General features: G+C 42.2%; 3 protein-coding genes across 7 annotated transcripts; 1 reads left to right on the top strand and 2 right to left on the bottom strand.

Moving 5' to 3' along the window:
- The first annotated feature begins 1,475 nt into the window (after nucleotides 1-1,475).
- Nucleotides 1,476-9,075, top strand: LOC103977408 (DNA-directed RNA polymerase II subunit RPB1-like). Its single transcript, XM_009392901.3, has 14 exons — nucleotides 1,476-1,673; nucleotides 1,774-2,037; nucleotides 2,759-3,061; nucleotides 3,144-3,302; nucleotides 3,384-3,545; nucleotides 3,631-3,851; nucleotides 3,920-4,061; nucleotides 4,135-4,470; nucleotides 4,552-4,838; nucleotides 4,921-5,179; nucleotides 5,253-8,203; nucleotides 8,358-8,429; nucleotides 8,522-8,575; nucleotides 8,666-9,075. The coding sequence occupies exons 1-14, from the start codon at nucleotides 1,590-1,592 to the stop codon at nucleotides 8,742-8,744; spliced, it is 5,373 nt and encodes a 1,790-aa protein (XP_009391176.2). The 5' UTR covers nucleotides 1,476-1,589; the 3' UTR covers nucleotides 8,745-9,075.
- On the bottom strand, nucleotides 6,724-12,319 carry LOC135586560 (uncharacterized). Of its 5 annotated transcripts, none has more exons than XR_010487592.1 (7): nucleotides 12,097-12,319; nucleotides 11,902-12,015; nucleotides 11,719-11,819; nucleotides 11,369-11,620; nucleotides 11,090-11,259; nucleotides 9,378-9,456; nucleotides 6,724-6,927 (listed from the first exon to the last, which is right to left on the bottom strand). XR_010487592.1 is itself a non-coding variant. In XM_065111984.1 (6 exons), the coding sequence occupies exons 1-5, from the start codon at nucleotides 12,209-12,211 to the stop codon at nucleotides 11,104-11,106; spliced, it is 738 nt and encodes a 245-aa protein (XP_064968056.1). In that variant the 5' UTR covers nucleotides 12,212-12,319; the 3' UTR covers nucleotides 9,225-9,456; nucleotides 11,090-11,103. The 5 variants fall into 5 exon arrangements, 3 of the variants coding, with proteins under 3 accessions (XP_064968056.1, XP_064968047.1, XP_064968042.1); XR_010487591.1 differs by having other exon boundaries at nucleotides 11,094-11,259; XM_065111984.1 differs by lacking the exon at nucleotides 6,724-6,927 and having other exon boundaries at nucleotides 9,225-9,456.
- A 4,062-nt stretch (nucleotides 12,320-16,381) lies between these two features.
- On the bottom strand, nucleotides 16,382-18,408 carry LOC135636303 (high mobility group B protein 9-like). Its single transcript, XM_065147961.1, has 6 exons — nucleotides 18,227-18,408; nucleotides 18,074-18,152; nucleotides 17,813-17,975; nucleotides 17,610-17,726; nucleotides 16,710-17,104; nucleotides 16,382-16,628 (listed from the first exon to the last, which is right to left on the bottom strand). The coding sequence occupies exons 1-6, from the start codon at nucleotides 18,367-18,369 to the stop codon at nucleotides 16,467-16,469; spliced, it is 1,059 nt and encodes a 352-aa protein (XP_065004033.1). The 5' UTR covers nucleotides 18,370-18,408; the 3' UTR covers nucleotides 16,382-16,466.
- Between the last annotated feature and the right edge of the window lie 6,384 nt (nucleotides 18,409-24,792).

The raw sequence follows: 24,792 nt of genomic DNA, 5'->3' as shown, positions 1-24,792 counted from the left end.
AATGATCGAATTGGTCAAAATAGGATTTGAATGAATAAAAATGAACCAAAGGGATAGACACTAAGTGAGAGTCAAAATCTGAATAAAAAATAGGAAAACTGACTCGACGCCAAGCTAAAATTTGAATACGAAGAGAATGCAATTTCTTATACTATAATAATAAAAAAAAAAGAGAAAATAAAAAGGATGATCATCTAATACGAAATATACTTAAGCCCGAAGACTAAGACAAAGCATCTATTTCTCTAAGATGCAAGACTAAAAAGGCAGGCTACACTAGGATCAGAAAAAAAAAAAAAAAAAGTTTTTTCTTAATGAGACAAAATTATTATAAAATGATTTTTATATTAATTCTAAAAAAAGATTGAATAGCATCATATTTTAGATTATTTTTTAATAAAAAAATATTATAAAATAATTTTTAGGATTTTAATAGGTCTTAAAACTCTCAAATTTTTGACTGCTTAAAAAGAAAAAAAAATTAAAACTCTTAAGGACAACATTAAGGTTATATTTTTATAATATGATAAGCAATGATCTCAACGTTACTCAATCAATCTTTATCCAATGACCTCTTAAAGTCTTAGATATTATTCAATCAAGCAAAGCCTATATTATAATAATTTACATATCTCAATCCTAACATAACTATAATTAGGATAATTCTCACCCAAATTCTAGTCCTATAATTAGGCATACTCCTACTTAGAGTAGAAGAATGTTATATGCCGACCTTATAAGAAAGGTCCTAAACATCTATGACTTTTAGGCAATCCCAATCCTAGGACTAGAATTAGAGTAGCCCCTAGCCAATTAGGGAAGCATCTAACAACTCCTATAGCATTTAACTTAAAAATACTAAAATCACATAAAATAAAAAAATAGAATCATTACAATTATACCATATTTGTCTTCTATGTTAAAAAAAATATTAAGTCCAATTTGACAAGTACGAACCGATTAGATTCATTTAGACGGACGATTCAATGAATCATTTCACGGGAGTTTTTAAGCATTATAGTGCATTTAAGCATTATAGTGCATCGATATAAATTCTAAAAAGGAAGGGAAGACTTTGTGGGTAAGTTGCTCTAATTTTAAAAGGTAAGCCTACAGCTATTAGGCATCCATAATTTTCCCCAAAAATAATATATTCATATAAAATTATTATAACCAAACTTTTGTGGTACCCACCCCACCCCAATTTGGAACATTAAACTATTTATTTCAAGTAGAAGTGCATTCATAATACCTTTCCAATTAAAGTTATTTATCATGTTTTATTTTCGATTCAATAAATAAATAAATAAAATCCACATATTCAAATATCCTCAAGATTGACGTCCACGTCGACTACCCCGCGCGTTGGACGGTCCCCCTCGACCATCACGAGCTCACCTTCCCCTCCGTCTATAAATAACGCATCATCCCCTCCATTTCTCGTTTCGCTTACCATCCTCTCGGCGACAAGGGAGAGATCGAACTATTCTCGCAGGAATTCCAACTCCAGGAGTCCTTCTCTCGCTCGCTAAATACCCTAATATTTTTTTTGTGGCTCGAAACTGTGGTTTCTCCCACGATTTCCAGCCATGGACATACGATTCCCTTACTCCCCGGCCAACGTCGCCAAGGTCGGCGCCGTACAGTTCGGGATCCTCAGCCCCGAAGAAATTGTAATCCCCTCGAACCTCATCTTTTCTCGATTAAGGGTTCCGTCGATGCTCGGATTCCCTGGTTTATTGACCTCGGTGTCGCTCGGGTGTGGTGTGGCAGCGGCATATGTCGGTGGTGCAGATCGTGCATGGCGCGACGACGGAGCGGGGGAAGCCCAAGCTCGGGGGGCTAAGCGACCCGAGGCTCGGGACGGTGAACCGGATGATGAGCTGCGAGACCTGCAAGGGCAACATGGCGGAGTGCCCCGGCCACTTCGGCCACCTCGAGCTTGCCAAGCCCATGTTCCACATCGGGTTCCTCAAGACGGTGCTACTTATCACGCGCTGCGTCTGCTTCAATTGCTCCAAGATCCTCGTTGATGAGGTACGCCGACGACGCCTCGTAAGAGGATCAACTTGCTTGCTCGCCTCCTTTCACCTACGATCGAATGATTTACTTGAAGTAGGAAGACGAAAGAGGAAAAAAAAGAAAATCTTTTAGTAAAATTAAAATAAGGTATATTGTTGTAATATACCAAACTTATTTACCAAAAATTGAAATTTCGAAATCATTATACCTTAAATATTGATACCATTCTCCGTCTTCAAAGCTTACTTTTTATAAATAAATTATATATATATATATATATATATGTATGTATATATGTATGTATGTATGTATGTATACACTCACTCTGGGGTGGATATATAAGAACTACAACCGAAATTTCAGTAGATCATGTACTACACTCACTCTGGAGTAGATGTATCTTCAACAGGATTTTTCATATATGATTGGTTGAAAGTGTTTTGGTGATCCGTGCAGCGCTTGCAAAGACATTTGCTTTTCTCGGCTACCAAGTTACTTCCCTTAGTACATATATTTTATGTGCACCATATTTTGATTTTGTAGCTGTGCGTCCAACTAAATTGCAGTAGATGCCAATTCTACTTATGGTTTAGATGAATTGCTCTTGGATTATTTCTTATGGTCTGACATTTGAACGGTGTGTTGGTCCTTTCTTCTTGTTGTTTGGTTTTGGATGGACCTGTCAGCATCCTTTTAAGCACGACCTTCTTGTCACTGCATTTCTGCTTCGTCTCAGGATGATCCCAAGTTCAAGGAAGCCCTGAAAATTCGGAACCCGAAAAATAGGTTGCAGAGAATATATGTTGCCTGTAAAAGCAAGAAGAAATGCTCTGGTGGTGATGATATCGGTCTCCGGGGTCAACAAGATTCACAAGGACCAACAGAGAAGAGCCGGGTCGGGTGTGGTGCCCGGCAGCCAATTATAACCATAGATGGCTTGAAGATGGTCGCTGAATATAAAGACTCGAAAAAGAAATCGGATGAACAAGAAGACCGTCTCGAACCATCTGAACGAAAACAAGTCCTGTCTGCCGAGACGGTACCTTCCTCGCTATTAATATTCTTGGTGAATTAAATATGTAGAGAACATATGATGAGTGCTTCCGAATTGGTTTGCACAGGTTCTCAGCGTTCTCGAGAGGATAAGCGATGAGGATTGTCTGCTCCTAGGTCTCGATCCTAAATATGCCCGTCCAGATTGGATGATATTGCAAGTCCTTCCGGTTCCTCCGCCTCCCGTGAGACCTTCCGTGATGATGGATTCGTCCTTGAGGAGCGAGGTGAGTTCGTGCGTTGTCTGGCTGCAGTCATTGTCCGCTGCTGTCATGTTTCTTGACGTGCTTCCCTCCGTATCCGAGCAGGACGATTTGACTCATCAGTTGGCAATGATAATTAGGCATAATGAGAATTTGAGGCAGCAGGAAAGGAGCGGAGCTCCTGCTCACTTCATCTCGGAGCTTGCCCAAGTGTTGCAATTTCACGTCGCCACTTACTTTGATAATGAGCTTCCGGGTCAGCCAACAGTATGTGTTTACCGGTGATGTGGTGTTTCCTTTGGATTGGTATGTACGTTTGATCATCCGGAATTCATGAAGTTGCTTTGTGCAGGCGACGCATCGGTCAGGGCGACCCATCAAATCTATTTGCAGTAGACTGAAGGGTAAAGGCGGTCGAATCAGAGGTAATTTGATGGGAAAGCGCGTCAACTTTTCCGCACGAACGGTCATCACGCCGGACCCGACGATTAACATCGACGAACTGGGCGTTCCTTGGAGCATAGCTTCGAACCTCACGTACCCGGAAACTGTGACCGCATACAACATCGAGAGGTATTCGATTGGCTCGCCCCTTGTGTTGCACTAGCAGTTTGTCTAACAAATGATGGCTTCTCTTTCAGACTGAGGGAACTCGTGGAAAACGGTCCGCATCCTCCTCCTGGAACGCCCGGCGCAAATTACATTATACGGGACGACGGTCAAAGGCTCGATCTTCGATACGTGAAGAAAAGCAGCGATCGCCATTTGGAGCTCGGATACAAGGCTTGTGTCGTAACGAGGGTTTATTTTTTTTTGTTTTTGGTTGCTGCAGTAATAACTCTGTTTCTTTTCGCAGGTTGAACGCCATTTACGTGACGGCGACTACGTTCTCTTCAACCGGCAGCCGAGTCTCCACAAGATGTCCATTATGGGTCACCGGATAAAACTTATGCCTTACTCCACTTTTCGCCTGAATCTTTGTGTCACCACGCCATATAATGCTGACTTTGATGGAGATGAAATGAACATGCATGTTCCCCAGTCTTTGGAAACCAGAGCAGAAGTCATAGAGCTAATGATGGTTCCCAAGTGTATCGTCTCGCCTCAATCGAATCGCCCTGTTATGGGTATCGTCCAGGATACCCTCCTCGGATGTCGCAAGATCACGGCGAGGGACACCTTCATAGAAAAGGTGCCTTTTTCTTGCATCTGCTTGAGAAAGGGGAAAGGGGGGGAGGCGGTCGTTTACTTCGTTTGTGTTTGTGGCATGCAGGATGTCTTCATGAACATCTTGATGTGGTGGGAAGACTTCGATGGAAAGATACCCGCTCCTGCCGTACTGAAACCAAGGCCGCTGTGGACGGGGAAGCAAGTTTTCAACCTTATCATCCCGAAGCAAATAAATCTGATGAAATTTTCAGGATGGCACGCAGAAACAGAGACCGGTTTCATCACTCCAGGAGATACCGTCGTTAGGATCGAGAAGGGGGAGCTTCTCTCGGGCACCCTTTGCAGGAAAACACTAGGAACATCTCCCGGAAGCCTCATTCACGTCATCTGGTAAGTGTAGCTGAGCTAGCCATAAGGGCATCGATGACTTTTGCCTCGATCGTCATCTGGTGCGCTCGTACTTGCATTGCAGGGAAGAAGTTGGGCCGGATGCAGCTCGCAAGTTTCTGGGGCACGCGCAGTGGCTCGTGAACCATTGGCTGCTGCAGAATGGCTTTAGTATGGGAATCGGAGACACGATTGCCGACGCGGCAACCATGGAGAAGATCAATGTAACGATATCAAAAGCTAAAAATGATGTCAAAGAACTCATCAAGCTTGCGCAGGAAAAGCAATTCGAAGCTGAGCCCGGGCGAACAATGATGGAGTCATTCGAGAATAGAGTCAACCAGGTGCTCCACACGTGAACCTGAACCCTTTACGTAAGATCTATCATGTTCATCCAGCCACTTTGCTGCCTCTCAGGTTCTGAACAGGGCCCGTGATGATGCCGGCAGTAGCGGCCAGAAGAGCTTATCCGAGAGCAACAACCTGAAGGCCATGGTTACCGCAGGTTCGAAAGGTAGCTTTATCAACATCTCACAGATGACCGCCTGCGTGGGGCAGCAGAATGTCGAGGGCAAACGAATTCCATTTGGGTTCGTGGATCGAACGTTGCCTCACTTTACTAAAGATGACTATGGGCCTGAAAGCCGCGGTTTCGTGGAGAACTCTTACCTTCGCGGTTTGACACCACAAGAATTCTTCTTCCATGCCATGGGAGGTAGGGAAGGTCTGGTCGATACCGCCGTCAAGACTTCCGAGACCGGCTACATTCAGCGTCGTCTTGTGAAGGCGATGGAGGATATAGTGGTTACGTACGATGGTACCGTGAGGAATTCTCTAGGGGATGTCATTCAGTTCTTATACGGAGAAGATGGTATAGATGCTGTTTGGATCGAGTCACAGAAGTTGGATTCGTTGAGGATGAGAAAGACAGAATTCGAGAGCGTTTTCAGGTACCAGCTGGATGATGTCCACTGGAATCCTAGCTACCTGCAGGAGGAGCATGTTGAGGATCTGAAAACCATCCCGGAATGCAGAGATGTGTTCGATGCTGAGGTTCAGAAATTAGAGGCAGATCGGTACCAACTTGGCACTGAGATCGCCACCACCGGCGATGCCACGATGCATATGCCCGTGAATCTAAAAAGACTCATCTGGAATGCACAAAAGACATTCAAGATCGATCCGAGAAGGCCATCTGATATGCACCCGATGGAGATCGTGGACGCTGTCGACAAGTTGCAAGAACGGCTGAAAGTCGTTCCCGGCGATGATTTTTTGAGCATGGAGGCTCAGAGGAATGCGACTTTACTCTTCGGTATCTTACTGCGTAGCACGTTAGCCAGCAAACGTGTGATGAAGGAGTACAGGCTTACTCGTGAGGCATTCGAATGGGTCATCGGCGAGATAGAATCCCGGTTTGTGCAGTCACTAGTATCGCCCGGCGAGATGATCGGTTGTGTAGCCGCCCAATCCATCGGAGAGCCAGCGACGCAGATGACCCTCAACACTTTCCACTATGCTGGAGTGAGCGCCAAGAACGTCACTCTCGGTGTTCCCAGGTTGAGGGAGATCATTAATGTCGCCAAGCAAATCAAAACCCCTTCTCTTTGTGTGTACTTGAAGCCCGAGGTCAGGCACGAGAAAGAGATGGCTAAGCAGGTGCAATGTGCACTGGAATACACCACATTGCGCAGCGTTACGCACGCAACCGAGATATGGTATGATCCCGATCCTAGGAGCACCGTCATCGAGGAAGACGTCGAGTTCGTCAGGTCATATTATGAAATGCCGGATGAGGACACTGCTTCCGAAAACATATCTGCATGGCTGCTTCGTATCGAACTGAATCGTGAGATGATGGTGGATAAAAAGTTGGCCATGGCGGACATCGCAGAGAAGATCGATAACGAATTCGGTGATGATTTAAGGTGCATCTTTAATGATGATAATGCAGATAAGCTCATGCTCCGCATCCGCATCACGAACGATGATGCACCCAAACGAGAAGTGCAGGATGAATCGGATGAGGATGACGTATTCATGAAAAAGATCGAGAGCAACATGCTGACCGAAATGGCACTCCGCGGCATCCCTGAAATCAAAAAGGTTTTTATCAAGTCAGCAAAAAACAGTAGGTTTAATGACGAGGAAGGCTTCGAACAAGCTGTGGAGTGGATGCTGGACACGGAAGGCGTCAATCTCTTGGCCGTCATGTGCCACGAAGACGTCGATGCAACGAGGACCACCAGCAATCACTTGGTCGAAGTTATAGAGGTTCTGGGCATCGAGGCTGTCCGACGAGCTCTCTTGGATGAGTTGCGTGCGGTCATATCGTTCGACGGATCTTATGTGAACTACCGCCACTTGGCTATTCTTTGTGACACGATGACCTACAGAGGCCACCTAATGGCCATCACCCGGCATGGTATCAATAGGAACGACACCGGGCCTCTGATGAGATGTTCGTTCGAGGAAACCGTGGAGATCCTCCTCGACGCCGCTGTGTACTCTGAAGAAGACCACCTTAGAGGAGTCACGGAGAACATCATGCTCGGACAGCTCACGCCGGTCGGAACTGGGGCCTGTGCACTGTACTTGAATGATCAGATGTTGCAACAGGCGATCGAGCTTCCGCTTCCGAGTTACATGACGGACGGTGGTGGATTTGATTTCGGAACGACACCATCTGCTTCACCCAATGATGCTTGGGCATCTTATCACGAGGGAATGATGTCCCCGGGTTACTTGCTGAGTCCACAGATCCGTGCTTCACCCCTCACGACGGCTGCTCAGTTTTCTCCTTATGTTGCTGGGATGGCTTTCTCCCCCAGTCCGTCCTTGGATTATAGCCCATCATCTCCGGGTTATAGCCCTGCATCTCCGGCATATAGTCCTACCAGTCCTGCTTACTCTCCCACAAGTCCATCATATTCGCCAACATCTCCCCGTTACAGCCCCGCCTCTCCCAGTTACAGCCCTACATCTCCCCGCTACAGTCCTCCTTCACCGAGTTACAGCCCTAGCTCTCCAGTTTACACTCCAACATCACCTAGCTACAGTCCTCCTTCGCCGAGTTACAGCCCTAGCTCTCCAGTTTACACTCCAACATCACCTAGCTACAATCCTCCTTCACCGAGTTACAGTCCTAGCTCTCCAGTTTACACTCCAACATCACCTAGCTACAGTCCTACATCACCTTCCTATACTCCAAGCTCTCCATCATACAGTCCTACATCTCCCAGATACAGCCCCATATCTCCAAGTTACAGTCCCACCTCACCAAAGTATGGTCCTTCGGTTGCATGTCCTCCGAGCAGTCCAAGGCTGTTTCCGTCCAGTCAACATGGGCAATCATCTCCAAACTACAGGTACCAAACTGCTTTGAGTGCCTTACATAAGTTTTCTCGGTAAAGATCTTCGGTTTAAGCCATTTTGAGTAATGCTGTGTTGTAAATTCCAATTGCATTTGACCTATCATCATGTAACTTTTGCTTATGACTCTTTCGTTACTCTGTTTTGTAGATCAACTTCGCCATCGTATTCACCTGCATCTCCATCTTACTCCCCATCAAGTCCTGCATTCAGCCCTGACAGGTAATCTCTCTCTCTCTCTCTCTCTCTCAGAGCAGGACAATATTGCAATCCAATTGAGAATGCAGCTAATGGTTCTTTTATGGGGCTTGCAGCCCGTCCAACTCCGGAACAGGACCGGAATACAGCCCAAGTTCTCCACAATACAGGTTTATATAGACTTGATTATTTTTCGTTTACAGTTTGAACCCATTACTTCTACAATCAAAATTGACTCAATTTCTATTATAATTTTGCAGTCCGAGTGCAGTCTACTCACCGTCATCACCAGCTTACTCGACATCATCCAGCGACGAGGATGAAGAAAGCACAGGCTAATCGGCAGATGAATACCAAATTCTTCTTTGAAAAGGGGTTTGAGACTAGCAACACTAGTCTATTTGGAGACGGAGAGAGAGATTCTAGATTCAGATAGAAATCAGGTGGATAAAATCCCCTGTAATGTCTAAGCTTGTCACCCCTTTTTTTCTTGTTGTATCTAGTTTTGTCTCATAGAAGCTGATCCATTAGGTACTGATCAATATATATTTGTAACACTAAGCCTGACTAATACCCATGAATAATCCTGCACAATTATGTCAAGGGGTGGCTTTGCTGTTGTACCTTTTTGATCGACGGAGAGTGAAACCCACGAATGATGTTATGGCTACATGCTTTAAATTGAATATATATATATATATATATATATATATATATATATATATATATATATATATATATATATATATAACTATTTCATTTTTAATTTCATCAAGTCATATTTAAAACATGTTTCTTGTGACCTCTCAAATCAGAATATAATAGAATCACACGAGCTATGATAATATTATTTGATAACAATAAAGACATCTATCAAAATATAATTAGAATAGTCATAATTTCTCAAATGGAAAATTTTTCCAAAATTATTGAAAGTAAAACAACATCACAAATGCATTAAAGCAAACTAACCTCATCCCACATATACTGAATGTGCTGAAAATGCTAGCTTACTTGGCTGGTAAGAACTTAGTCAGATAGATATAATATCCTGGATAAACAAAATCCACATCATGATTGAAGTAAAGAAAATATATATTCAGTAATAAGAATAAACTTTGAATACTTCCAACAAAAACAGCTTGATTTTTCCATAAATCATGATACAACATATTCAAGATCAATTAGAGAGAAGAAAAAAATCTTTACCAATCTCTCAATGGTGATGCATGCACCTCTTGATGATTTAATGAAAATTTGTAGAGGAGGTGAATGACTTCTGCTCTAGATCAAAAACACATTCTGACTCCAACTTAAAGTCACTAAAGATTCAAAGTTACTCATCTAAACAAATCATACTCTTAGTCCAGTTCAAAAAACCATCCAATACTTAAATCTAGAGTACTAAAGAACCTTTAGTCAAATTTTAGTAAAAAAAATCCAGGAATAACATATTTTCTCCCTTTTCTTGTTGCATTATACTAATCCTTGCAACTCCCTCGAGACTTGTGAGCAGGATTCAGCCAAGGAGGCAAGAAAGAAGATATCATAGAAAGTAATGTCAATCTTAAAGGAACAAATAACCCAACAAACAATTGGAATAAAAACCACACAAAAAGAAAAGAACAGATAAATCAATGAGAATTGCGGAAATGTCACATTGACAGAAAATTTCATCGAGTCAGCTTATGTTACTTCCAATGGTTTAAAACCAATCCAAAAGAGACAAAGTTGCATTTGATAGCATGAGAACCAGTGCGAGTGTCTGAACTTTGTGATAATTACCACTCACAAAAAAAAGTTTTCCTATTCGGCTAATTATATAACTTCAAACATCCTCAACAGAGGACAAGATACCCCCTCCTAATATTATTTGGTCCACCTGAATAGTCAGAAGAGATGCAAGAAGACAGCTTTGCTAATACTACCTTCTTTATGTAGTATATGCCCTCTGTAGTTGTATGCACCAACTATCAAGTATACCCAAGTGTATCACACTGAACTCACATGCAACAGCCAATTGTTGTATAGTCAGCACTGGAAGATTTAGCAAATTTCGCAGATAAATTCACTATAAAAATATATCATTGAAGGTAGATTTTGGTCATGATTTGTAATTCCAACGACAAAGAACCATAGTTTACTTACCACTGGATCACATCTGTTACCATCAACAACACAGCATGTTTCCATGGTCATGTACCCATAACCAATCAACATTGCTTGTATTTACTTGTGTGATTGTATGCCAATAAGTTGAACAGACATGCTGATAGAATTTAGTGAAGCCTGATAGACCTCTTCTTATATTAAATATGCATAAACATCACAGCATATGTAAAGGATCAACCAGTGAAACCTCAGAAACTAAAAAGGGAGAAAATATGCATAAGTACAACCTACACGATCTAGATATCCTCAAATGCCTGAACTTAGTGAAGCCTGATAGATGTTTTGTGACATCAAATACACATAAACATCACAGTATATGTAAAGGATTGACCAGTTATATCTTAAAAACTAAATGCCATAGATGCTACAACTACAATATAGGTATATTTAGGTATTTACAGCAGTAAGCAAGTAAATTTCAATATGTAAACAGAATCTTATAATCAACTTATTGTTAGTCATCAATAGTGACAAAGAAAAACATGGATATTCACATATGATATCTATATTACCCACTTCTTCCAACTTATAAGATGGGAAAGATGTTCTGATCATCATCTGAATCCATGTAATTGAATGACACGTCTCCTTTATAGCGGAAACTCGGGTTCACATAACATTTCATCTCGTGGAACAGATTCAGATTGTCTACCAGCTTATGAAACACATTGCAGCCGCAGCACTGATGCAACCACAAACCAAGAACCGCAAAACAGAAACCTATTTAGAGCACAACCGACACAAATAGAGGGAAAAAAACAGACATTTTGAGTTACAATCACATGGATCACCTGAACAAAGACGGTGCCGTCGGTGTATGCATGGGGGTTGATGGCACGAGTGGTCCGCTGACCGCAGACGTTGCAGGTGAAGGCCACACGCATCCGACGGCGGGGAGACCTGGTGTAGAGGGACCAGGGGAAGGTGAGAACAGTCTGATCGGCGGAATTGGAGTAGGCAGGGATCCGAGGGCCCTCCATTCCGGATCCCGTCGTCCACCCTCTTCCAGCCGCCGCGCTCAAAACCAAGCCCATTGCCGTATCCTAACAACCAGACACGAATTGCACGTCAAAAGACAAACTCTTTCCATGACCCGCACATCAGAAAAAGAGAAGAAAAGTAGCGGGGTCGGGCGAATTACATTGGGGAACGGGGAAAGAGGTGCGCGGGCGCGATTGCCGAGGAAAGGGACGAGGCTGGTGCTTTCGGACACAGAATTGTTATCCGCGTCGTTTTCCCTACCTGAAGAGCAGCAAAAGGAAAGGGAGATTTAGGTCACAGATCGAATCCAAGACGGAGAAGAGGGGAAGAAGGGAAGAACTACTTTTGGAGGCGATCGGGAGAAGGGATTGGCGTCGAGGGGTGCTTCTCTTGGGTGAGAAGAAGGAGAGGGGAGACGGCGACGATCCGGAACTACGATCCGCCTCATCTTCCCTATCTGAAGAGCAAGCAAAAAAGGAAATTTAGGTCACAGATGGAATCCAAGAAGATGAAGAAGAGGGAAGAAGGAAGGAACTACTCTTGGAGGCGATCGGGACTAGGGATTGGCGTCGAGGGGCGATTTTCTTGGGAGAGAAGAAGGAGAGGTGGGAAGGCGACGAGGGGATCGCCGCCGATGCCGCGACGGACTCCATTTGGGATCGGGCAGAACGCGAGATGGTGTCGCCGTGGGCAGTCAAAAGATGGCGTTTTGGAGGAAGGACAGATAAGAGTATAACAGGGTATAATTTTGCGTGGAGGACTGAGTTTGGGTGTGTAGTTTAATGGCCACACGAACTAATAGTGGTTGTGTTTTTAATGAATATTTCATCTTTTATATAAATATTTATATGGTTTCTACGGCAGAGTGTTTCATGTTTTAAATTTTTTAAAAAATATTTTTTTTCAAAAATTAATTTTATCACTTCTCCGCCTACCATTGGCCCAGTTCACCACGTAACCTCGCTCGCTCGCTCGCCCTTGTCATCTCGCCATCACCTATAACCCTCGAACGAGAGCTCATCAACCCCCTCTTCTGCGTGTCCCCTTTTACCCATTAGTCATCATCTTTTGTTATCGCTCGTAGCTCTCATACGAGGAGCTTATCGCACAAGGTTGTCCCCTTCCGCTTGCACCTCTCGTGCAAAGCCTCGCCCGTTGGTTTTTGTTATCTCGTCATCGCTCGCATCCCTTACGTGAGGGCTCATCATACGGGGGTCATCCCCCTCCACCTACAACCCTCGCACGAGAGCTAGCCACCTCCCTCATCAACCCATGAGCTCTTGTCATTTTATTATTGCTCATAGTCATCATGTAATAGTCCATTGTTGCTCGTAACCCTCGCGTGAGGGTCTATCATGCAAGAATGCCCATCGCAACCCTATGCAAGGGTTGGTCGTCTCCCTCACCCTTCCATAGTCCTCACGCGAGAGTTTGACGTGCAGAGTCACCCCAAGTAGCCATAGTATGTAGGCTCATCGTCGCCCATAACCCTCGATGAGCACCACCACCATAGGCAAGGGTCGACGGGCCGAGCGACCAAGGGTATAATGATAAGAATTTTTTAATATTACAAGGATAAAATAATATTTTCATATAGTTAAAAATGTTCTGTAAAAAAAAAATCAAAGTTAGAGATTTATTTTAAAATTTACCCTTCAAAAAAAATTTGGACGAATCTTTAGAGCAAAATCCCTCTTTATCTGTTTTTCGCAACCACTAATTTGAACCAAATTGGCCACCTATTTGGCCCAAAGGGTTCCCTATCCTTTGCCCATCGGTCATTGTCTGCCATCTCTGGTTCGCTAGGATCGCCCCTCGACTCCTTTGGCCTTACCTCTCCCCTTTACTCCCTTCCCTCTCGGCTCCAACCAAAAGCTTTAATCGACACAGGCTTTTCTTTTATGTTTTCTCCGGTCAGTCTTTTGTCACCTTTCTTCTCCTCATCCAAAATTGCTGTCATTATTCATTCTCTTAGGGATTCGAATGTCATCATTGCATAGTATCCCTAAAGGTAATGGTCAATTGTAGTATTTTATGATATATTTATAATATATTTATGGAAGTATAAAAAATATTATAAGTAAATCTCCTAATTTGGTTGTTCTTATTCCTATACTATTTGAAACTCTACAAAGGTTTATAAGCTGACTTCCATTGTCGTTTTGAGTCAATTTTTCTTAATTATAATATTTTTCTAATAAACTTACAATGTCTTAATCGAAGTATGACTAACATAGATGAGTAGTTATTTTATTATTGATATATGATGGTTTCACGAATACCGATGAGTCGGTTTGATTAATTCACTATCAAAGGTGTCGGTTTATCCTTGTGTCTTCTCCATGCTGACATAGGACTACTGACATAACAAACCGACATAAAAGGTCTACATGGGAGGTCGTCTACCGGGGATGCTATAGCCTGTGAGCAAAGAGGTTAAGTAGAGGGATCAGGGTCTTCTTAGCTTCTTGGTCCTTTCTCGGTCGTCGGGTTGTCTTCTGGTAGCAGGTTCATCTCCTGAGTGCCAACAGTCTTGCACAACAAGTCGGTGCCGGGGGCTTCCCATCTTGACCCTTCCGATACTTAAATTAGTATAAGATATTAAGGGAAGAGAGAGAGAGAGATATATATATATATATATATATATATATATATATATATATATAAGCTATATAATGGAATAAGGGTCGAGCCCTCCCCCCCCCCCCCCCCCCCACTTTGTGAGCTGGTGGGTGGCATTTTATCCTTGGGTACTTGGTGAGACAGATTGTTCTTCGTATTAGTTGATCGAAGATAAGATTAAGTTAACTAATTGATCATGATAGCAAAAATTTTTCTATCTCCTCTCGACCTCTAATCTTGGTGAGGCGGGGGAGTTAAGGAGAGTGACTTATTGGCGGGCTACGCTTGAAGGACTATCGAGGCTATCGCCTAGTGATTCAAATCCCTTTCTCCTTTTGTGCAAGCAGGGAATGGTCTTCTCGCCCTTCATCTAGCAGGAAAGAGTACAGAGGTTCATCTAGCAGGAAGGATTACAGAGGCTGTATCATGCCACCAGCCATTAATGCAAGGCAAATTAAGGCATGCTCATGACGTGGCATTATCGGGGAGTTGGTAACTCTAAATCTTAGAAACGAATGAGTTGGAATAGGATAAGATTATTCTTATCAATATCTATTTAAAACTAAATCCTGCTTGTTCATTCTATGTCATGTCGGTTATGAGTTGACGGAACCTATCAAAAGGTTTTTTTTCTGGCATATGTATTTTCATATGTTTTTAACCTGGTAAGATACCTGAGCAAGACCACAAAAATTTGAATGAAAATCCTCTTCAAGATAATATTTGTTGCTATATACTTTCTGATGAACGTCAGCATCATGCTTCCGGTGACATTATGACTTCATGTTCAAACATGGACAGCTAAAAGTAGAATAATAAGGAATGAATCTGCTTCAGCGTCCTTAAAACAGATAGATAATTCTTCTAGATCCCAATCGAGAAGACTGGACTCCTACATTGCCATTTCGAAAGGTTATATTTAATCAGATCCCAAGTCTTCGAACCAATCTTGAGAATAACAAGCTTCAATGATATCAATTCCACAAATTTTTTTATGGCATGTGATAGAGATTATTAGGGCTGAATGTGTAGGGAGTAATTTTAACAAATCACAGAAGATTTTTAGTTCTTGTTGTGGCATTGTTGGGATTGTCATTAAAATTCTTGGGAAAATTATGTTTCTAAATTGTCTGAATATTACTTATTCTTAACGAACATGAACTGGACATAAACAAAATCATGTACAATTGCCACACAGAGATCACTGATGGTTCCAGCTTAACTTTCTTCCTAAGTGGTAATTCAACCTGTTTCAATATTGTAAAATAAGAATATATGTTTCTGTAAAGTAGAAAATGAACATCACTGCAAAGGATCATTTTGGATTATTGATTTACCTTTGGTGGTGATTAACATGTTAGAGTGAATATGCAGTAATTGCTAGTTTACATCATTACTACTAAGGTTAATCATCTGCAAAGCATTCTACCACCATCACTGACTGCAGGTGGCTACTCTGCATGGGCAGAACAAGCTTCCCACCAAGCAGTGAGTTAATGGCTATAACATGTCACAAGCTATCTGCCACCATGGTGTAAATATGAGCAACATGAAGAAGTCCTCATCCTATCTCCAGCTTAATCTCGCCTTCCATCTGATTTCAGATTCACATTGTCTTTGAAGAACTAATGTATCAATATATCAGACATAGAAGCTGGCTGCTCGGTACAATGGCAATGACACCTTGATCTAATCAGATTCATGTACAGATGAGGAGAAAGCTGGATCAATTTTCTGGCAGAAATAGTTCCACGTGAGCAGCTCCTGAAGGAACACCTAAGCCTAGGTAAGAATGAATAGTCTTGGAGTGATATTGCCTGATGTTTCTTGTTGCTGCTTAAATGTTAGAAAATTCATAGCATCTCTGTAACCATTCACGGACAACTTGTGTCACAGGATTTAATTGAACTAGATTAGTATGCACCTATCTCGTAAGTTCAAGGAAACTTAGTGTTTGGGAGCTCTGGCTGAGCATTTTTCCTGGTTTTCATCATAGGATCAAAATATTGAGTCTAGAACAGGTAGTAGTACAATTCACTTTGTTCAACAACAATACTAGAGATGAGGATAATTTGTTGATAACTTCCTTTGATAGATTAAAACCCATTCTAAAATTGCTTGAGGCAAAACTCAAACACATGAGGAGTTTTGTCACCAAAACATGGATTTTGATCTTTCGTCATCTTTAGAATACATCCATACATGCACAAACTACAACCAATGGCTTCGTTCTAAGCTGGTAGCAGAACTGTAAAATGTCCAGCATATACTGCTTCAGGTTTAACTTCAATGTCCATCTGCTGACACTCCCTTCACTTCTTCACTTGGAGCTTTGGATGGCTCAGCCCCTGCCATTTCCTTTGGCTGCACAAGCTTCAACCTCTCCTTGTATTCCTGCATCTCTCTCTTGTATCTTTCTTTGTCCTTGAGTCCATAATTCTGATACACCTGGGAAAAAAATCAGATCAGACGGTGAGACACTCCATGATTGGTATGTATTCAACACATTACGAAGAAATGCTCAGCCACCATTCTTTCTTCTTCGTTGAGCTTGTTCCAGGACTCTCCTATCATCTTGCTGAACTCTCTCTCCCTGTGAGGGTAGAGAACTTTGAGCTTGGAGTGCTTCTCGGCGAAGAAGAAGTTGTAGGCACTCCTGTTTGGCTTCGGGTGGGCGGGATCACGGCTCCGCCAACCCCGCCTGCGCCGACGCCGTGTTCTTGCCATGGCAGCAGTACAGCGTTCGTTTGAAGCTTCATGAGCTGCACTTACTACTGCTGCCAAAGAGGAAGAGGCTGCTGCAGAAGGCTGTTGGACATGATACAGCACTCCCCGCAGTATCTCAGACCCAATTTTCACTGTGACCATGTAGCCGTACTCGAACTTGCCATCGATCGATCCTGTTACAGTGAAATTGTAAGGCCCTGCAGAGAGCAAACTCAGGTGAGTCTCCTTAAACATGATGTATCTGCAAGAGAATCCAGTTGTTAGACAATAATGCTGTATTTACTGCTATTTTGTCTTACTTTTGCATGCCTGTCATCAGCATAAACTAGTATCTACCTTTGATTCTTGCTGCTTATTGATGATCAATGATAGTTTCATCAATCCCGGTTTACTGGACCACTGATCTAAGAAGAGGTTATGCATGTAGCCGTATCCTTGTTTCACGGATCATGATGTCCATGTTGACAGTAAGGCTTGGCTTCAGTGTCTCTCAAGTCACGGTATTCCAGTTTCTACAGCTATTTACTTACCTCACCTCAGTGGAAACTGAGTTGTTTCCTCCACCTCCTCTCCTGTTCTTTTTCCAGACTAATGACTACCCTTTTGCTTCAGATTTGTGACAGAGGATGATGTTGGTGACGGACATTGGAGCTGCTTTATGACAGATAGAATCGAAAACAGTTCCGATTTTAGTGATTTCACCTTTGTTTTGCGGCTCAGGAAGGCATCTTTTCCGGGATTTGGGTGTCTGCATGGTGGAGTCAGAGACGACGACACTGTGGTCGAGCTTACTGGGCGGCGTCCTCGTCTGAGAAGAAGCTGCTACCACCACTCGGGAGCATGATGATATTGTCCGAAGCATAGTAATCGACAATGGCGACCGATGAGAACAGCATCTTAATTACCTGCGGGAGGAATCAGAGGCCCCTGTGTCCGGAAGTAGTAGGCCTGCTCGTAGTGGTGGAGCAAGCTCAAGTAGTACCGCCGCAGGACGAAGGAAGCACTGGTGGTGGTGGGAGGGAACTTGAACGCCGCAATCACTTCGCGCCACTTCTTCTCCTCGATCACCTGCTTCCACCAGTTACAGACACTGAATGATCTCGCTCTCTCCCCACTCCAGAGGTTGGAATCAGTACAAACGAATCATGAAGGGCGAGACGATCAACCTTTGCGAGGCCACCTCTTCGAGTCACCTCCACGTACAACAGGTGCAAGTCCAGTTCCTTCCCTCCAATCACCGGAATCCTGCTCCACCAGAGCTCTCATGAATCAAACAAATCAAGCAAGAAGCATCAACCGCCAGAAACGGGATCGCTTACATGAACTTGGTGGCCATGGAGGAGTGGAAACGGCGCAGGCTATCCATGAAGACCAGCCTCTCCCTCACCACCTCCTCATGGGAATGCTGTGGCGCAGGGTAAACCTTCTCCTGCACCTCCTCCATCTCCTTCTCTTCCGCCATCAAGATTGATGTGTTGTTAGCGAGTAAGCCAAATACCAGGCTCCAAAACAAACCATGGCAGGAACTACTACTGCTGCTGCTACAGGACAGCTTCGCCAAAGCCAGCTTTATCAACCGGGGGACGCGTGCATCCGTAACGCCTACTACCTTTCATCTTCCTGACCGACTTTATGGCATGCACACATCTCTACAATGGTCCGAAATTGATAGCTTAATAACCTTCGATCTGGCTGTAATTACTATTAGCTACCGTGGAAATTTCCATTGCTGCTGATCTTGATGCCTACTGCCTCTTTCTTTTAATAGGTTCTGAAGCAGTGTGCGTCTCTGGAGGCGAGCGATGATGGTAGGGTGATGATGATGGCAGCGGAGAGGTGTCAGCTGCAGCGGTTCTGTGTTCCGTACCCAAGCTGCGTATCCTCTCCGTACCACAACCTAATCGCTCCCGTATCTTTTGCCCAACCATTTGATTTATTGCCTTCCAGCGTCTGATAAAGTAAGACATAAATGATCTATCTCCCTCTCGAATGGCAGTGGAAGAACGTAAGAGTCCAAGCTGGTTTTGGAAGGTCCATGAACTGGGGAACAGATGGTGCCCGGTGGCTAAAGCCGGTCTCAGATGCTTCTGCATTCAACAGAGGCTTGGCGTTTCATGAAGAAGCGTCACGTTGGCGCTGCTGCTGCTGCTGCAGCTGAGGCCTTCCGTGCGAGTTTGCGTGAGGAAGGCGGCAGCAGGAGCAGGAAGGGATGATGGTGTTGTTGGGGAATCACCAGACTACAAGACGTGCCGTGCTCCGTCGTTTGCCGGGGATGTGTGCTTCTTGGCTTTGGTGGTGGGGGTTGCAGCGGCAGCTTCACCAGCCAGCTTTGTCTGCTGGCGCCTCTGTCGCTGCCATCGATGTAGGCAAGTGGACTTGATGTACCGTGTGGGTTGACCGCCATAGTGGACCCATCAACCATGAGCGGTGTTGACCTTTGGCTCGTAGCACGTCGGGCGAGCTCCATCTGATGCATGGATTAGAGAGACGTTCGGTCGATAAAGGAGCAAGTAAACGATAAAAATAAAATATTATGATATAATTAAAAAAAATTTAATCAAGAAAATCGATACAGTATTTAATAAGAGATAAGACAAGAATATTTAAAAAATATTCTCAAGAAAATCTATTTATAGGATCTAATTATAACTATGATTCTATTTATAGGATCTAATTATAACTATTTCACCACTCGTGATTAAGGTAGCTATAAGAATTACCCTATAATTTTTAGATCATGGGTTATTTCTTAAATCATACCTAAAGCTATTTTGAACATGAAAACTATCAAGATATAAATTATAAGAGTTGGAGACTTACAAACTAAAAAAAATTTCACAACGATAGGAAAATATATAAATTTAAGTGAATCGGTCAAAATTAAAAAGAATAAAAATAAAAATCTCTTTTTTTGAATTTTTCTCGAGTGATTTTTTTTTTTGTATTTCTCAAAAAAATTCTTTATTTGTCATAATCCTTGAAATATATCTTTACAACAAACTTGGAATAGTATTTATACATTATGGACCTGTCAGTGTCTCACGTATAAGATTTTCTTCAAAATTACTTTAAATTTTCTTATTCCACCATCAGACTGAGAATAGCTTGTTTCGAAGTTACTTCACTCGTCGACTGCACCAAACTCCCATGTTGACAGAAATACCAAAAGTATCTTAATTATTAACTATTATTAAGTCTTAATATTTTGTAAAGTTTTTTACATGAGATTCTTAGTGGGTTTGATGAAAATTAGGAAGCTTTTTTTAATATATTTAGAAAAATAAAGAATGAGCAAATATTTTATTTTTTCTCATTTAACTTTAAACTTATGTTTATATATTTTGAAGAATCTCATAATATTTATATTTGAATTGAGTTACAATGTTCTTTGCTGCTGAACTAAAATATTGTAACTTTAGTAAGAACACTATAACCAACTCGGCGAACAGTATATTGTAACTCTATTTTAAAATATTAACTAATCCAATTCTTTTTTGTTAGTTGGATTTTGACTGAAAAATAATTATTATTTTTTCCTGAAAATAACTATTGTTGATGAAAGGACTTTTGAGCATGGAATCTCTTGCCAAATTGTTTGAGATTTATATCATGTACAAGTAGATTTGTACTTTGAATAATTTATTTCATGTGATGATAATTTTGATTTTCTTTCTTGATATAATAACGATCATCCATGGAATGATGTGTGTTAATACACAAAGATTGTCAACTAGTGAGTCGACCCAATTGATTTACTATCGAAAGTGCGGGTCCCTTCTGATAACTTCTCTTGCTAACGTGGATAGCAAGCATCGTGGAATGGACGAAGGAAGCAGGATGATCTCATATACTGGATAGCCTTTTGGCCGTGCTTTCGAGCTATGCCGACGATCCTGCATAACAGGTTTGTGTCGGGCGTGTCTCGGCTCGATCCCTCCAATGCTTAAGTTAGTAAACCAAAAAGAAAAGTTAATATTGTGAGTAAGAGAGTGAATAGCTCTTACCTACTTGCCCTTGTTTAGCCTGAGGCTTGGCTTTCATACCTGAGCACCTGGTGGCATGAATGGGTGCTCATGAAGGACCCCCGCCCCCCCCCCCCCTCCTTTACCCCGCATGACAGAGGAATTTAATGAGGGTAGTTAGCTATCGTGTGCCCCCGAGGCTGTCACCTGAGATGGACTATCGAGGTGGCTTCTCCGACCTAACCCCCTTGCTCTTTTGGGTTCAACGAGGCCTCGTCCCTTTGTTGACCATCTAAAAGGAAGGCTCGTTAAGTCGGGCCAATCCACCAACCATTAATGAGGGGGCGTGGTCTCCCTCTCGACTATGGTGTTAAGAGAGGGTCTTGTGGGCTCATTTTGGGAGGTCGAGACATACGTCATAGCCTCTTGCTGGCGATTGCGGGGAGTATGTGGCTCCCACGCTGGTGCTTAGGTTTTGCTTTTTTGGTCGATGTGAGGGAGGTAGCTGATAGTATCAGGATTATCCCTATCATTCGTCTCTCCCCTCGAAGGACGTCATTTTTCCTATATCTATATGTGTTTATGTGAGCATCATTTTGGCGATTAATTTATTGCTGAGGTCATGATGGTTGGTGGGAGATTCGATAGGGCAGACTGTGCTCTTTTACTGGGGTGATCTCTACTTTGTTAATAGACAGATGCTATCCTAAGGGACCTATCGTGGCAAGTCTTAGCTCTACCGCATCATCGGGAATTAGGACCCATCGTGGCGGGTTTTGGCTCGACTATATGAGTGAGAGAAGGGACCCGTCATGACGAGGATTGGCTTGATCACGTGGGTGGGAGAAGAGACCTGTTGTGGTGAGCCTTGGCTCGATCGCATCAATAAGAGGAAGGACCCATCATGGTGGGTTTTAGCTAGACCGCATAAGCGAGAGGAAGTGACCAATCGTGGCAGGTCTTAGCTCGACCATGTCGGCGGGAGGAAAGGACCCATTGTGGTAGGTGGTTAATAGCTACAAGTAATGCTACGACAAGTGGTGCTATTGTTGCTTGGGTGCCTCACCCATGGTGCACGTTAGGTTACGACATGTCTTCCTATCCTTAGGATTTGTATCGCCTGTGGCTTTTAATTATGGAGGGGATTTTTGGTTGCTCTAAGGTTTGACCCACTTAGGGAGTCGTGCCTCTTTTTCAAACCCTACTATCATGCAGTGATTAGAGGCACATCTTTTGTAGTAGGCACGTCTTGTTAGGTTTCACGTCGTCCCCAAACGAATTTGTACATGCGTTGCCTTATGGAAGACAAGTCGGTTTTAACATCCGCTGAGCTAATTCTGAGGTCTTTATATAGTTGGGCTTCGTCTTGGTATCACTAGCTTTTAGAGCTTCGCTTTGTCGTTATTTCTCAAGACTCTTCGTGCATTTTTTGTTGCCTGATATGGATCCTTATAGCCTGCAGGAGGGTGTCCCTCCTTTCGTGGAGCTATCGAGCTCGCGAGAGGTAGTTAAGGGAATACTAGTTAGGGCTAACCCGAAGCCGTTTGTGGAATATCACTTTTTATGAGCATATCCCCAAAGACTCTTGAAGAAAAGGTTGACGTGGATATGATATCATATGCCTTAGTAATAAGATCTATCATGTATGTTATGTTATATACTATGTTTGATATAACATATGCTATAAGTATTACAAGCAGGTATCAAAGGGATCCAGGTTTGGAACACTTGAAGGTAGTAAACTATATTCTTAAGTACTTGAGAAAGACTAATGATCTTTTACTAGTATATGAAGGAAGTAGCCTCAGGATTGAGTGCTACACAAGCTCGAGTTTTTAGTATAATGTTAATGATAGCAAGTCTAACTTAGAGTTCCAAGTAAGATATCATTGCTCACTTGACTATAGAGATGGAGTATATTGTTGTGACATAAGCAACAAAGGAAGGAGTCTGGATAAAAAAGTTCATCATAGATCTGAGAGTTGTGTCAAGCAACGACAACGAGAAGTCGATTCCCTTATATTGTGACAATTGGATGATTGCTCAAGTAAAAGAACTAATGTCTCATCAGAAGTCCAAGCACATTCTAAGAAGGTTCCACCTGATCAGACAGATCATAACCCATAGAGACATAGTATTGGAAAGAGTTTTATTCGAAGATAACATTATAGATTCATTGATAAAACCATTATCTCATATTGTCTTTGAGAGTCACAGGGGTCTAATGAGGATAAGGCACATAGATGATTGGATTTAGGTTTTGCCCTACAAGCTAATCACGTGAGTGATAATATATGTAACATGTTATACAGTCTCTTTGCTTATTATTATTAGTAGCATATTATCACTTTATGTTGTCTATTGCATGATACCCTTGGATTTGTACAATGGAAATTAGATTATGATGAGATCATGATAATGAAGCTAATTCATCTATAAAGACAGACTATAAATATTCCTGATCAAAGGTTACTCGAGAGGGACATCAAAATAACCGGATAGACTGATATGTTGTATACATGTCTATATGATGGAGGTGGCTGGTCTCATAGTGGCTCGTGTGGGGACACTATAAGCATAGTGCATGTGCTCATTGAAGAATGAACTCATTGAATGATTCGTTTACAAAATGTTGGATGTTAATGATACCTCACTATCAGACACTAGTTACATAGTCTCAATTGTGTGACTAGTTTTTAGACTTAAGACACCAAAAATGTCATATATGAGTACTCACTCTTTGATACCAGATTTATAGGTCTGGAAGTTTCAATTCTAGCACAATCAGTCATCGGGAATGGTAGCCAACCTTACAAGGATGATTGAGTATTGATAGAGAATTATCTGCTCTTGGTGTCATGAGAGGAATATCTCATGTATTCTCGCTTAGGTAAATCCTTGGCTAGAGTCATTTGGATTGAGAGAGAAAATAGTTCTATAGAATTCGATTAGAGCGAGACTCGAGTAGATTCCGTATAAGCCTGACAACACAATGCCCGATGTATGATCTCTAGAATATTAAATGAATGAGGGACTATAGATACACAGTAATCGAGGATAGATATATTTAGTATATTAGATCCCCTTATATCACCTGAGGATTATGACGTAGTAGCATAGTACATTCATAGTCAATGAGTCAAGTGAATTATTATAAATATAATAATTCATTTAGTTTGAAGAAGTTCTAATAGGTATGAGTAATGGTCAGCTCAGTATTGGGCTTAGAGGGTCATAAACATATGGTAGGTGTTGCAACGAACATAGGTATGGATATGAGATATCCGTCAAGCCCTTGTCTTATTAGATATTTAATAAGTCCCTATATTATTGGATCCTTTGGGTGAGGGCCAATAAGAGTAAATAGTGATTATTGGATAGAGATTCAGTATCCAATAGGGCAAGATCTATTAGAGTTAAATTAACAAAGATCTCTTTATAAATAAGAGGGAACCAAAGGTTCATAAGCTAAACTCCTTTTAGCTGTCATTTTCTATTCTCCTCCCTCCCTCTTATCCTTGGCTAATAGCTCTATTTGGGGCATGTGGACAATAAGAAATGCCAGTCCTTTCTTGATCTTGGTGTAGTTTTGTGATGAGCAAAGGAGACAAAAGATCGCTATGAAAGGAGGGGCATTATCCCACCATCTCCGATGTGGATCATCGCTAGAGAGGAAGACATTTGACCTCTTTTATCTATGTATATAGATATGTATTTTTGAGGATATATGATCTCTCATAAGTAAATCATCTCACACGTGTTATGCGATTTTTCGGTTTTACGATTTTGCACACCAATCTTCGCATGACAATCCGATATTGAATCTTTAGAAACTTGTTTCGTTTTCTGTTCTTTTGTTGCTCATGTGATGCTACCCAAAGGTTTCCTAACATTCCTTACATATCCTTTCTTGCACCTCAACC

The sequence above is a fragment of the Musa acuminata genome, chromosome BXJ1-3 (genome assembly GCF_036884655.1).
Source record: "Musa acuminata AAA Group cultivar baxijiao chromosome BXJ1-3, Cavendish_Baxijiao_AAA, whole genome shotgun sequence".
NCBI classification, from domain to species: domain Eukaryota; kingdom Viridiplantae; phylum Streptophyta; class Magnoliopsida; order Zingiberales; family Musaceae; genus Musa; species Musa acuminata.
The sequence above is the reverse complement of the archived record's forward strand: the minus strand, read 5'-3'. Positions and strand labels throughout refer to the sequence as shown.